Source organism: Procambarus clarkii, chromosome 79 (assembly GCF_040958095.1).
Source record: "Procambarus clarkii isolate CNS0578487 chromosome 79, FALCON_Pclarkii_2.0, whole genome shotgun sequence".
In the NCBI taxonomy this organism is placed as follows: Eukaryota; Metazoa; Arthropoda; class Malacostraca; order Decapoda; family Cambaridae; genus Procambarus; species Procambarus clarkii.
In genome coordinates, this window is record NC_091228.1 from 224,863 (window position 1) to 240,000 (window position 15,138).

Genomic DNA, 15,138 nt, shown 5'->3' on the forward strand with positions numbered 1-15,138 from the left:
AATCCGATGGAGTTTACCCTCACGACAGGGGGAAGATGGCCGCCCATCGTAAAAGCGCCACGTCCACACCACCAGGAACAGTAGGGAGGGTAGAGACACCCACACCCCCTGCCGGCGAAAACGGCAACCACCTCAAACTACCGGAGCGAGCAGGCGACACGTCCTCACTGCACGGTAGCTCAGGAGCAACTCCCCTCAGTTTGGGCACTGTTTTTGCAGTCAGCGGTCACCATTCACCCGTCAAGAGTCAGCTGACCTTGACTACCTGTGTGGACACAGAATGGCTGTAGGTGTGAGCCAGACCTGTGCTTCAGGGTTGTCGGGTACTCCTCTCTCGCGAAGACTGCCGCTTCTCTAACCCTCAGATTTGAGTCATCTCACGGACCTCAGTTCGCTCAAAGACTGTAACTGTCTGAGCAGTGAGTCCTGAGTGTTGACCAATCACGAAGCAAACTAGGTGACCCGGCACGTTCCGGGTCTCCTTCCATTGGTCCTCTTATTTACGTGTTTCGAATGTATCATGACTTCCCCCTGACATCATGGCTGTGCCAAGCGCTATCATATCTATCGGAACATCTCAGAGATATCAAAAACTATAAGATTAAAGATTCTCTACTTAAATTTATACAGAGGAATTTAAACGTTGTCTCTCTGGCAATCCTACATATTAGTAAAGAGCAGACAAGATTCTCAGAAAGGTAGCGGTGCTGTGGAGGACAGCAGTTACCATAGTAGTACCTGCCATGGTACCAGGGACAAGGTGTCAAGCAATACTGCAGGTATCATAGCAGTATGCAGGGGACGACAAGGTGTCAAGCAGTACTGTAGGTACCATAGCAGTATGCAGGGGACGACAAGGTGTCACGCAGTACTGCAGGTACCATAGCTGTATGCAGGGGACATCAGGGACAAGGGAACTTGACTGAATTTCAGTAATCACATTGTTGTTGTCACCAGCAATGATACAAGATTGTTTTGTCTAAGTCCAATCCGAGCTTATATCAACACAACATTGTTACTGTCTAAGATTTTTCTCTCCTGAGAAAATATGAGTCACGTCTGAACCAATCCCATCAGCGTAATATTGGACAACCAATTACATCTTCTCACAAACGAATTCACCTTAAAATACTCTAAATATTTTATTTAAATAGCAAAGTATTTTATTAAATAGTAAAAATTGAAAAGTTTCAGAAAATGCCTTAAGTTTGATAGAGATTACAAAGTAATAAATATTAATTCTAGCATTTCATGAAAATGTTAATGAAATGTCTAAATAAATGTTTATGAATATAGCATTTAGGAAATTTAATTTGATAAATAAAACATTTAATACGTATAATTGGTGCTTAGAAAATCCTTTATAAAACTTGCAATAAATTGTTTGTGGGACAAACTGACAAACATCTCCATGGGAGAATAAAAGAACATAAATACCACATAACGACAGGTCAAGAGTCCTGTATAATGTTGGTTGATTAAAGAGAGTTTTAAATTAACTTCAAATATTTATAGTTTTCAATATTATTTTGAGAAAGGTGGGATTAAACAGGTGTTGATGAGACAATATGTGCGTCATGAGGACACACTGACCGTTGAGGCAGATGTTTAGTAGTTGGTGTGAACGACGGAGGTTGAGAGTAAACTATAGGGCGAACACAGTTTAGTTTAAATTGGCAGGATATTAAGAAGTGACCATTGTTATTCTTCACAGATATTCTCCCGGATTATAAGTCAATACTGGAGTCCCTTTCCTAGTACCAAGATTACACTTGTCTCTACATCTGGCTAGAATTATTTTTTATATATGATAATTAATGATTGGCATTAATTAATGTCAATAAATAATTATTGCTTGGCATTAGGCATGCTTGTATTAATTTATATAAATTGATACACAACCTACACAAACTTGCTTCTGTTTGAGTTGGTGTTCATTATGGTGGAGATAGGCAAGAACTAACAGCTCGCCGTGCCCCCCACAGAGGCTACGTGGTCACCACGCCCAAGCAGTGGGTGGCAGGAACAACCGCCCAGCTGTGTGTGGTCGTGGACGACCCGTCAGCTCCAGCTGGGAAACTGACGGTAGCAGTCACCGCCTACGACTACCAGCAGCTGCCTGAGAAGCGGAACATTAACATCATTCCCCAGACCACTCTAGACATTCCAGCAGGTTAGTACACCACGAGGAATGTGGAAACAATCACCAAAGTCACATTTTTAAGTTGACAAACATGTCCTCGTGACGAGGCGTCTAGTGGCCACTCTTGGTTCCACAAATCTACACCCTGTTGTTGATTAAATGTTATATACGCATTATTCTCATATCAAGAATACAAACTTTAAACACATCTCCATGGGATATATATATATATATATGTTGTTATATATATATATATATATATATATATATATATATATATATATATATATATATATATATATATATATATAACAACTAGAGTTACTGTTCCGTGTTCCAGGAAGGACAGGTTCGTGCTACGACGTGTCGGTGCTGAGTTCCTCGGTGTACACCCACTCACTACACGTGGCGGGCGTGGTGGGCGGCGCCAAGCTCACCCGCACCGTTTCTCTCACCCTCAAGAGCACCAGCGACATCACCTTCGTCCAGACGGACAAGTACCTGTACGAGCCCAGCCAGAATGTCAAGTTCAGGATCCTCACTCTCACCGGACCTTACCTCAGCGTCTCTACTGACCCGGTGAGTTACCTCAGCGTCTCTACTGACCCGGTGAGTTACCTCAGCGTCTCTATATACTGACCCGGTGAGTTACCTCAGCGTCTCTACTGACCCGGTGAGTTACCTCAGCGTCTCTACTGACCCGGTGAGTTATCTCAGCATCTCTACTGACCCGGTGAGTTATCTCAGCATCTCTACTGACCCGGTGAGTTACCTCAGAGTCTCTACTGACCCGGTGAGTTACCCCAGCGTCTCTACTGGCCAGGTGAGTTACCTCAGCGTCTCTACTGACCCGGTGAGTTACCTCAGCGTCTCTACTGACCCGGTGAGTTACTTCAGCGTCTCTACTGACCCGGTGAGTTACCTCAGCGTCTCTACTGACCCGGTGAGTTACCTCAGCGTCTCTACTGACCCGGTGAGTTACCTCAGCGTCTGTACTGACCCGGTGAGTTACCTCAGCGTCTCTACTGACCCGGTGAGTTACCTCAGCGTCTCTACTGACCCGGTGAGTTACCTCAGCGTCTCTACTGACCCGGTGAGTTACCTCAGCGTCTCTACTGACCCGGTGAGTTACCTCAGCGTCTCTACTGACCCGGTGAGTTACCTCAGCGTCTCTGCTGACCCGGTGAGTTACCTCAGCGTCTCTACTGACCCGGTGAGTTACCTCAGCGTCTCTACTGACCCGGTGAGTTACCTCAGCGTCTCTACTGACCCGGTGAGTTACCTCAGCGTCTCTACTGACCCGGTGAGTTACCTCAGCGTCTCTACTGACCCGGTGAGTTACTTCAGCGTCTCTACTGACCCGGTGAGTTACCTCAGCGTCTCTACTGACCCGGTGAGTTACCTCAGCGTCTCTACTGACCCGGTGAGTTACCTCAACCTCTCTACCTGACCTGGTGAGCTACCTCAGCGTCCCTACTGACCCGGTGAGTTACCTCAGCGTCTCTACCTGACCCGGTGAGCTACCTCAGCGTCCCTACTGACCCGGTGAGTTACCTCAGCGTCTCTACTGACCTGGTGAGTTACCTCAGTGTCTCTACTGACCCGGTGAGTTACCTCAGCGTCTCTACTAACCCGGTGAGTTACCTCAGCGTCTCTACCTGACCCGGTGAGTTACCTCAGCGTCTCTACCTGACCCGGTGAGTTACCTCAGCGTCTCTACTAACCCGGTGAGTTACCTCAGCGTCTCTGCTGACCCGGTGAGTTACCTCAATCTCTATACTGACCTGTTGAGTTACCTCAGCGTCTCTACTGACCCGGTGAGTTACCTCAGCGTCTCCTACTAGCCCGGTGAGTTACCTCAGCGTCTGTACTAACCCGGTGAGTTACCTCAGCGTCTCTACTAACCCGGTGAGTTACCTCAGCGGCTCTACTGAACCGGTGAGTTACCTCAGCGTCTCTACTGACCCGGTGAGTTACCTCAACCTCTCTACTGACCTGGGGAGTTACCTCAACGTCCTCTACTGACCCGGTGAGTTACCACTACGTCTCTACTGACCCAGTGAGTTTACCTCAATTTCTATACTGACCCGGTGAGTACCTCAGCGTCTCTGCTGACCCGGTGAGTTACCTCAGCGTCCCTACTGACCCGGTGAGTTACCTCAGCGTCTCTACTAACCCGGTGAGTACCTCAGCGTCTCTGCTGACCCGGTGAGTTTACCTCAACGTCTCTACTGACCCGGTGAATTACCTCAACGTCTCTACTGCCCAGTTCCGTGGGATCCATTTCTTACAAGCTTTCTAAATGGCTCACCAAAATCTTGTCCCCATTGTTAGGAACTATTTCCTCTTCTCATTTGACTAATTCTCTTGAATTAGTTAACAAATTTAATAGTATTCCTGTCACTCCTGATGTAAAGTTAATCAGTTTTGACGTTTGTTCCTTGTTTACAAAGGTGCCGGTTGATGATATTCTTGATTATCTTGCTCGTGAACTAATGAATCATATTTTACCTCTTTCTGCTGATAATTATTGTCAATCTTGTTAAGTTGTGCATTAAAGAATGTACATTTACCTTTAATAATGAGTAATTATTTACAGACTTTTGGAATGGCAATGGGGAATCATTTATCGCCTATTGCTTTCAAACTTGTACATGGAATTCTTCGAAAAGAAATTGTCTCAAAAATTACCCCTGGAATCATTCCATGGTTTAGATATGTTGACGATATTTTGTGTATATGGCCTACAGATGTCAACACAGACGAATTTGTAGCCAAACTGAATGATCAAGTCACCGCTATAAAATTTACTGTGGAGACTGAAATTGATAAATGTTTGCCATTCCTAGATGTACTTATTCACAGGGAAAATTTTTCACTAAAGTTTAGTATCTACAGAAAACCTACTAATAATTATCTTATGTTCATTATTTTTCAAGGCATAGATACAATGTGAAAAAAATCAATTTTATTTTCAATGTATCTAAGAGCTCTTCGAGTTGTGAGTCCAGAATTCTTAGATGAAGAGTTTAAGAATATTGATTCGATTGGTCTCAAGCTTTGTTACCAACTGAGTTTTTTGGAAGTTTGCCGTAGCAAAGCACGTCTGTACATATTATAATAATATATGCAGTAAAAAATATTCGCTCAAAGAATGTGTTATGTTTACCATATTTCTCTGTGTTTGAGAATATTGTCAAGGCCTTGAAACGTTTTGATATACATGTATTGTTTAGCTACGAAAATACTGTTGGTAAGCTATAAGTTAGAAACAGCCCTCGTAGTGATAATTGTGTCATATATATAATACATTGTAAAGACTAATAAATTCTATGTTGGGCAAACATCTAAAAATTTGAAATGTAGAATTTCGCAATATAAATACTCTGTAAGACACTGCCTATTGTCTAATGCTTTGTTTGTTCATCTGTCAGCAGATGCTCACCAAATTGATTGGGAGATGGCTTCTTCAATAATGAATTGTAAAGCACTTATAACAGGAACATAATTGAATCTGCTCTGACACAGATTACAAAAGAAAGTAATTTGAACATTAGCAGTGGTTTATATATACTTAGATCCATTTTTGATCAATTAGAGGGCGATTTGAGTAGGATCATTGATACTCATTTGTCTCACTAATTCATTGTAAATATTTACTATCTTATGCTATTATTATCCATGTGTGGGCCTATTGGTAGGTATGAATAGGAGATGCCTCGTATGGGCCAAGTAGGCCTTCTGCAGTTCTTATGCGGCTCATATTTGTGTCCACCTAATTCTCCATTCATTTTGTCATTGTACCTCACCTCACTCCACCACTCTCTCCTGCCTATATATGTCCACTTCTTGACCTGTAAATCACTCCTTCTGAAGATGTATTAATACGAAAGTACTTAAGGAAATTCCTGTTTCAATTCTTCTTCCGTGGTCTGGAGAGAGAGAGAGAGAGAGAGAGAGAGAGAGAGAGAGAGAGAGAGAGAGAGAGAGAGAGAGAGAGAGAGAGACAGAGACAGAGACAGAGACAGAGACAGAGGACAGAGAGACAGAGAGACAGAGAGACAGAGAGACAGAGAGACAGAGACAGAGACAGAGACAGAGAGAGAGAGAGAGAGAGAGAGAGAGAGAGAACTCAATCCATTTTAACCAGTATCACTCATAATTTTATTAAGTAGTGAGTGAAGGGCTAAATGTTCGACCACTGCATGAGGTCTGACAAGTAATGTGTTGGTGTCCCCGGCAGTACCCGGAGGTCTGGGTGCAGACGCCGGCCGGCACCCGCGTCGCCCAGTGGAAAGAACGTCGACAACACCGCCGGCCTCGTCCACCTCGACTTCGACCCTCGCTGACGAGCCCGAGAAGGTGAGACACACTTGTGGTAATAGAGGATAGGAACACGAGACGAAAATACAACACACAATGAAGTAATATAGTTTTGGTGAGTATGTTTACAAAATGAGAAAAATATTATTGTAATAAACTTCGCTTCTCAAAGTGGAACGTTATTGTGGTCTGGTTAAGTAGGACTGGGCTCATTGGTGCTCACTTGACGTGGTGAGGGGCTCTGGTGCACAGTCCTGGGGGCTCTGGTGCACAGTCCTGGGGCTCTGGTGCACCGTCCTGGGGGCTCTGGTGCACAGTCATGGGGGCTCTGGTGCACAGTCCTGGGAGCTCTGGTGCACAGTCCTGTTGGCTCTGGTGCACCGTCCTGGGGGCTCTGGTGCACAGTCCTGTTGGCTCTGGTGCACCGTCCTGGGGGCTCTGGTGCACCGTCTTGGGGGCTCTGGTGCACAGTCCTGGGGGCTCTGGTGCACAGTCCTGGGGGCTCTGGTGCACAGTCCTGTTGGCTCTGGTGCACCGTCCTGGGGGCTCTGCATGGTGCACCGTCCTGGGGGCTCTGGTGCACAGTCCTGGGGGCTCTGGTGCACAGTCCTGGGGGGCTCTGGTGCACAGTCCTGGGGGCTCTGGTGCAACAGTCCTGGGGGCTCTGGTGCACAGTCCTGGAGGCTCTGGTGCACAGTCCTGGGGGCTCTGGTGCACAGTCCTGGGGGCTCTGGTGCACAGTCCTGGGGGCTCTGGTGCAAAGTCCTGGAGGCTCTGGTGCACAGTCCTGGGGGCTCTGGTGCACCGTCCTGGGGGCTCTGGTGCACAGTCCTGGGGGCTCTGGTGCACAGTCCTGGGGGCTCTGGTGCACAGTCCTGGAGGCTCTGGTGCACAGTCCTGGGGACTCTGGTGCACAGTCCTGGGGGCTCTGGTGCACCGTCCTGGGGGCTATGGTACACAGTCCTGGGGGCTCTGGTGCACAGTCCTGGGGGCTCTGGTGCACAGTCCTGGGGACTCTGGTGCACAGTCCTGGGGACTCTAGTGCACAGTCCTGGGGGCTCTGGTGCACCGTCCTGGAGGCTCTGGTCACCGTCCTGGGGGCTCTGGTACACCGTCCTGGGGGCTCTGGTACACCGTCCTGGGGGCTCTGGTGCACCGTCCTGGGGGCTCTGGTACACCGTCCTGGGGGCTCTGGTACACCGTCCTGGGGGCTCTGGTGCACCGTCCTGGAGGCTCTGGTGCACCGTCCTGGGAGCTCTGGTGAGGGGCTCTGGCGCACCGTCCTGGGGGCTCTGGTGCACCGTCCTGGGAGCTCTGGTGCACCGTCCTGGAGGCTCTGGTGCACCATCCTGGGAGCTCTGGTGAGGGGCTCTGGCGCACCGTCCTGGGGGCTCTGGTGCACCGTCCTGGGGAGCTCTGGTGCACCGTCCTGGAGGCTCTGGTGCACCGTCCTGGGAGCTCTGGTGCACCGTCCTGGGGGCTCTGGTGCACCGTCCTGGAGGCTCTGGTGCACCGTCCTGGGAGCTCTGGTGAGGGGCTCTGGCGCACCGTCCTGGGGGCTCTGGTGCACCATCCTGGGGGCTCTGGCGCACCGTCCTGGGGGCTCTGGTGCACCGTCCTGGAGGCTCTGGTGCACCGTCCTGGAGGCTCTGGTACACCGTCCTAGGGGCTCTGGTACACCGTCCAGGGGGCTCTGGTACACCGTCCTGGGGGCTCTGGTGCACCATCCTGGGGGCTCTGGTACACCGTCCTGGGGGCTCTGGTACACCGTCCTGGGGGCTCTGGTGCACCATCCTGGCGGCTCTGGTACACCGTCCTGGGGGCTCTGGTACACCGTCCTGGGGGCTCTGGTGCACCATCCTGGGGGCTCTGGTGCACCGTCCTGGGGGCTCTGGCGCACCGTCCTGGGGGCTCTGGTGCACCGTCCTGGAGGCTCTGGTACACCGTCCTGGGGGCTCTGGTGCACCATCCTGGGGGCACTGGTACACCGTCCTGGGGGCTCTGGTACACCGTCCTGGGGGCTCTGGTACACCGTCGTGGGGGCTCTGGTACACCGCCCTGGGGGCTCTGGTACACCGTCCTGGGGGCTCTGGTACACCGTCCTGGGGGCTCTGGTGCTCTGGTACACCGTCCTGGGGGCTCTGGTACACCGTCCCTGGGGGCTCTGGTACACCGTCCTGGGGGCTCTGGTACACCGTCCTGGGGGCTCTGGTACACCGTCCTGGGGGCTCTGGTACACCGTCCTGGGGGCTCTGGTACACCGCCCTGGGGGCTCTGGTACACCGTCCTGGGGGCTCTGGTCTATCGTCCTGGGGCGGGAGAGGGCTCCCTTCTGCTGCTGGCTGAACAACCTGTGGTTGTGGTGACTGTGTTTACCCTGGACAGAGGACCTGCAGGAATAATATTGTCATCCACACTTCTGGGGACATAAACATACCATTCACTTGGAGGATGAACCAAGTAACTGCGGCTCTTGAAGGGTAACTTGCGTCTTTCCTGAAGAAACACGAGTAAACTAAGATGTTAGCTGAGGCCCAAGTGCAGAACAGCAGATATAGTGTACGTGGACTTCTCTAAAGCTTTAGATAATGAACCACATGAAAGACTCTCTCCACGTAGGATATATGGTAAAACATTTGATTGGATAAAAAAAATATACAAGGAAGGCAAGAGGTTGTCTCAGGTGGATATAAATATAGTTTAGAATGCCAAGTGTAGCACCGCAAGGTTCCATCCTGGGACCAACTCTTCTTGTAATATATAACACGATATAGAAGAGAACATTAGAAACCAAATAATCAAGTTTACAGAAGAAACCAAATAATGAAATTTACAGATGACATTAGAATCTATGGTAAAATGGGAAGCAAAAAAAGGTTAATTCCTTGCAAGGCGATTTATTAATATTACAAATCCAAAACGGTGCTTGTAGAGCATATCAATATACACTATAACTACCATATCAACAAGACGAACATGGTGGAGATTGATGAAGAGAAGCACCTAGGCCTTATGATCCACCAGTCACTGACAGTTGCTCAACAAGTAGACGCTGCGGTAAAAATGTCAACAAGACCTTGTGAATAGTCAAACGAAACGTTAATTTGAAGGACAAGAAAGTGGTTGTTCAACTGAACAAGTTGTTCCAGGAACGGTTGAGGGCCAGAGCAGGACTAACAACACTACACACCGGACATGACTGGCCGGATCTCAGTGGAACTTTTAGAATACTAAACAATTTGTAGTATAATAATCCTGACCACATTATTAAAATGTGTAATATAACTCACAAAGTGCATCATCATGAGACCTAACAGTGTTCTCTGGAGGACACAAAACCAAGAGATTATTTTCTCCTTAGATAAAAAGTCCATGATATCACCTACTTGTCGAAGCCGTAAATGCGGAGACATTAATTCAGTTGAAAAGATTCATAGGAATAATTCAGGAACCTTTGACAAGCCGCCTACTTCCTGGCCCCATCAAGACCACTAGAGACTTTGGACCTCGGGTACATTAAGCACCAACTTATCGTGGTTTTAAGTTATTATGTCACATTTTGTTCACTAACAAACAACAAAAATATCTTGCTGTTGACTGATGATACTTAATAACTTGCTCCTCATCAATAGGAATTATTTATTACTGATTCTTGAATAATGATAAAAAAATATGTTTAATGTGTCAAAATATTTGATGTAGCTAATCCGACCATTTTTGTCAGGGATTGTACACGCTGTTCGTGAAGACGCCCCGGGGCCAACAGCAGAGTGTGACCTTCAAGGTGGAGGAGTTCGTGCTGCCTCGCTACGAGGTGGTGCTCAAGCTCCCGCCTACATCCTGGGCACTGACGAAGCCTTCACCTTCACCGTGTGCGCCAAGTGAGCCCCACCACCCACCCACTACTCTCACACTTGATAAACAACTCCGTATAGTTTAAATTACATTTTGGGATCAAAAGTTTCCCGAAAGTAGTCAATGTTATCTGAAGGTTAATGTGAAGAGTTTCAGAGCCCAGTAGTTGTGTAACTGCTAGAACATTAATGTAATTCACTGAACACTGAACTGTTTAAGTTAAACCACAAAAATGTTATTAAAGTTAGGCACGTATTTCCTGACTATTTTATATTGTGCTAATCATTAAAACATTCATATGAGAGCGGCAGGTAACTCGCCTCAGATGTGAGTTATTCTCCAGAAGTTTGTAGCTCAGTCCTCATCTCTTCTTCCTCACCCCCTCTTCCTTATCTCCCCTTCCTCATCTCTTCCTTCACACGTCTCCTCTTCCTCATCTCTTCTTCCTCATCTCCTTTTGATCATCTCTTCTTCCTCATCCCTTCTTCCTTATCTCCTCTTCCTCATCTCCCCTTCCTTCACACACGCACTACTTAAATTCGGCTTTAAAATCTTCTAAATTGATTGTATATTATAACTTATAAATGTCTAGGGCCATGGGGGTATAGGGCTCTACCTACTCTAGGGTCACGGGGGTATAGGGCTCTACCTACTCTAGGGTCACGGGGGTATAAGTCTCTACCTACTTTAGGGTCACTGAAGTACTGGGCTCTACCTACTCTAGGGTCACTGAAGTACTGGGCTCTACCTACTCTAGGGTCAAGGAGGTATAGGGCTCTTCCTACTCTAGGGTCACGGGGGTATTGGGCTCTTCCTAATCTAGGGTCACGTGGGTATAGGGCTCTTCCTACTCTAACGCCCTGGGTGTAGAGCACATCACCGACTGCAGAGTATATATTGCAGGGTATATATTGCAGGGTATATATTGCAGGAATATATATTGCAGGGTATATATTGAAAGGTATATATATTGCAGGGTATATATATATTGCAGGGTATATATATATTGCAGGGTATATATTACAGCGGTATATATTGCAAGGTATATATTGCAGGATATATATTGTAGGGTATATGTTGGCAGGGGTATATATTGCAGGGCATATATTGCAGGGTATATATTGAAGGGTATATATTGCAGGGTACATATTGAAAGGTATATATTGCAGGGGTATATATATTGTAGGGTATATATTGCAGGGGTATATATTGCAGGGTATATATTGCAGGGAATATATTGAAGGGTATATATTGCAGGGTTTATATTGCAAGGTATATATTGCAGGGGTATATATTGCAGGGTATATATTGAAAGGTATATATTGCAGGGTATATATTGCAGGGTATATATATTGCAGGGTATATATTGCAGGGTATATATTGCAGGGAATATATTGCAAGGTATATATTGAAGGGTTTATATTGCAGGGGTATATATTGCAGGGTATATATTGAAGAGTATATATTGCAGGGAATATATTGCAGGGTATATATATTGCAGGGTAAATATTGAAGGGTATATATTGCAGGGTATATATTGCAGGGGTATATATTACAGGGTATATATTGAAGGGTATATAATGAAGGGTATATATTGCAGGCTATATATTGCAGAGTATATATTGAAGGGTATATATTGAAGAGTATATATTGCAGGGTATATATTGCAGGGTATATATTGCAGAATATATATTGCAGAGTATATATTGAAGGGTATATATTGAAGAGTATATATTACAGGGGTATATATTACAGGGTATATATTGAAGCGTATATATTGCAGGGTATATATTGCAGAGTATATATATATATATATATATATATATATATATATATATATATATATATATATATATATATATATATATATATGTGTGTGTGTGTGTGTGTGTGTGTGTGTGTGTGTTCGTCTCTACACCTAGCCGCGGCCTCCACACCCAGTTGGTGGCTCCACACCCAGTTGATGCCTCCTCACCCAGCCACGGCCTCCACACCCAGTTGCTGGCTCCTCACCCAGTTGCTGGCTCCACACCCAGTTGCTGGCTCCACACCCAGGTGCTTTTTCCACACCCAGTTGATGCCTCCACACCCAGTTGCTGGCAGTTGCTTGGCCATGACCCAGCGTGTTTGCCCCCCTCTATAAAACAATGCACAGTTTAACTCTCCCAACCGACTTGAAATGGAAGGAGTCCCAGCGGTCGGGCAGGACTCCGCAAACCTTGAGGTACCAATAACTGCTCCTAAAAGAGGTTTTTGCCAAGTATGCAACAAAAAACCTCACCAAAGCGATCATAGCGACGTCTGCTAGAACATTACCACACATTCCTAAAGCAGCCCGCCCAAATGCAGCAGCCAAATTCTGTAATCTTCTGAAAAAGGTCAATGATGCCCCGGAAAACATTCAAGCGTGGCATAATGTCCTTCTGTTTGGCAGTGTATGCCTCACCGTCCCTCCAAGGAGGGACAAATCACTTGCTTCCTCGGTCCTGAGGGCGATAAATGAATACCCAAGGGGGGGGCAACCTAGTTCACCTGCCTCTCCGAGCAAAACACATCCACCGCAGAAAATGGTAACAACAACGTACCGGAAACGTACAAAATCAGAGCACAAATCACCAAGAAAATTGAAGAGGTGCAAGTGCTATTAGAGTCCTCACCAGTGACAAGAAAATTGCTCCTCGAAACTCAGCCACAGCACGGGCCCTGCAAAGCAAGCACCCACCCAGAGCCCCTCAAGGTGACAACATGGTTCCGCCATCAGCCGACACCATTTCAGACCCATTAATCGTTGGTGACTCTGAGGTCTACAAAGCAGCCCTTTCTTTTCCACCTGGGACAGCAGGCGGCTTTACAGGGTTTAAAACGCAAATGTTAAATCCTGCGGTTGGTGATGCTGCACAAGATCTTCTTATGGAACTCACAAGGTTCGTCAACATGTGCCTGGCTGGTGAGATACCTGAGGTCATCAGGCCTCTCTTTTTTGGTGCCTCCCTCTGTGCTCTCAAAAAGAAGGATGAAGGAATCAGGCCAATCGCTGTTGGCAACACTCTCCGACGCCTGATTGCCAAGGCTGCTACGAGGGTAGTCTGCCAGCAAGCGGCTGAATTGCTGAAACCAATCCAGCTAGGTTTTGGAATCCCCCAAGGCTGTGAAGCGGCTACCCATGCAGCACGAGCATACATCACCAACATTTCTGATGAAAAGGCCCTGCTCAAACTGGACTTTAAGAATGCCTTCAACATGGTCAGAAGAGATGCAGTACTTTGTGCCGTACATCGCCATTCTCGGCCCCTCTACCCGTTCATACTATCGTGCTACAGTGGTGAGTCAAAACTGCTCTTTGGTGAACATGAAATCAGATCATGTGAAGGTCTTCAGCAAGGTGATCCTCTTGCTCCCCTTCTTTTCTGCTTAGTCTTAAAAGAAATCACAGAAAGATTGTCCAGCGAGTTCAACATCTGGTTTTTGGATGATGGCACTATAGCTGGCACCGTAGACCATCTCTTGGCAGATATCAGGAAAATAAGAGAGCAAGAAGTAAACCTGGGTCTTGTCCTGAACCCTTCCAAGTGTGAAGTAGTCTCTTCCAACCCAGACATCGTAGCTAGAATAAGGTCTGCCTTGCCTGGAGCCCATGTCATTAGGGCCGAGAACAGCACCCTCCTTGGAGCTCCCCTCGGGTCTAACGCCATTGAGGAGATCCTTGACAAGAAAATCGCAGACCTTAGGAGGATGGAAGACAGAATAGGTGATATCGATGCCCACGATGCTTTTTATCTCCTCACCAACTGCCTATCCCTTCCCAGGCTAACCTACTTTCTTAGGTGCGCCCCATCTTACGACAGCCGAAAGCTTGAAGAGTATGACCTCTTACTGAAGACCATGCTGGAAAAAGTTGTTAACCTCTCCCTCAACGAATGCCAGTGGAAACAATCCACTCTTCCTGTTAGGCTCGGTGGCTTGGGTGTCCACACTGCTACCCAAATTGCTGTCCCAGCCTTCCTATCTTCCTCCTCAGCATCAGATGACCTGGTTAAGGAAATTCTACCTGACACCCTAAGTGATGTAGCGGGGATACAGGACCCCCACTACACGGAATACGACACGAAATGGGGTGCCATGGCAGACCCAGCACTCAGACCAGCCATGCCGAAAGCCAAGAAACAATCCAGTTGGGACAAAGACAAAGAAGCCACAGCTTTGCTGGAGGCAGCAACAACCCCCAGTGATCGTGCAGGCCTCACAGCTGTGCAGGCTCCCCATGCAGGGGACTTCCTTTTGGCAGTCCCAAGGTCTGCGACAGGCACACGTCTTAATCCGCAAGAGCTCCGTATTGCAGTCGCTCTCCGTCTTGCTGCCCCTATTCACACTGTTCATAGGTGTATTTGCGGCGAGGCAGATGCTGACGAATATGGATTGCATGGCCTGCACTGTGGAAAATCGTGTGGTTGGCACACTAGACACGACGAAGTCATGTCATCATTAAAAGAAGCCTTGCCTCTGCTCAGTGTCCAGCGGAGAGAGACCTGCAACCTACTGAACCGTGACTCTGTTAGCTTTGCCGGCCGACCAGACGGAATCACACTGCGACAGTGGAAGGGTGGCAGACAGTTGGCATGGGACAATACTTGTGTATCCACCCTGGCAACCACATACATCAACCTCTCTGCCGGCCAAGCAGGAGCCGCGGCGACACGCAGAGAAAGAGACAAGCCAGCAAAGTACAGGCAATTAGATGATCGGTTCAACTTCCTTCCAATAGGGTCTGAGACCCTAGGCCCATGGGGAGAGAGTGCAAGAAGGTTTAAGGATCTTGG

At 47.5% G+C, this 15,138-nt stretch overlaps 2 protein-coding genes across 2 annotated transcripts in view; one reads left to right on the forward strand and one right to left on the reverse strand.

Annotated features, from left to right (window-relative positions):
- Positions 1 to 15,138, reverse strand: part of LOC138357549 (pregnancy zone protein-like) — a 657,491-nt gene that overhangs the window by 221,648 nt on the left and 420,705 nt on the right. The window lies entirely within an intron of this gene.
- Positions 1 to 15,138, forward strand: part of LOC123764579 (murinoglobulin-1-like) — a 163,268-nt gene that overhangs the window by 26,179 nt on the left and 121,951 nt on the right. Inside the window, 7 exon segments of the mRNA XM_069314606.1 lie at positions 1,928 to 2,173; positions 2,484 to 2,722; positions 6,387 to 6,437; positions 6,439 to 6,483; positions 6,485 to 6,505; positions 10,191 to 10,290; positions 10,293 to 10,347. Coding sequence (XP_069170707.1) covers positions 1,928 to 2,173; positions 2,484 to 2,722; positions 6,387 to 6,437; positions 6,439 to 6,483; positions 6,485 to 6,505; positions 10,191 to 10,290; positions 10,293 to 10,347 — 757 coding nt within the window.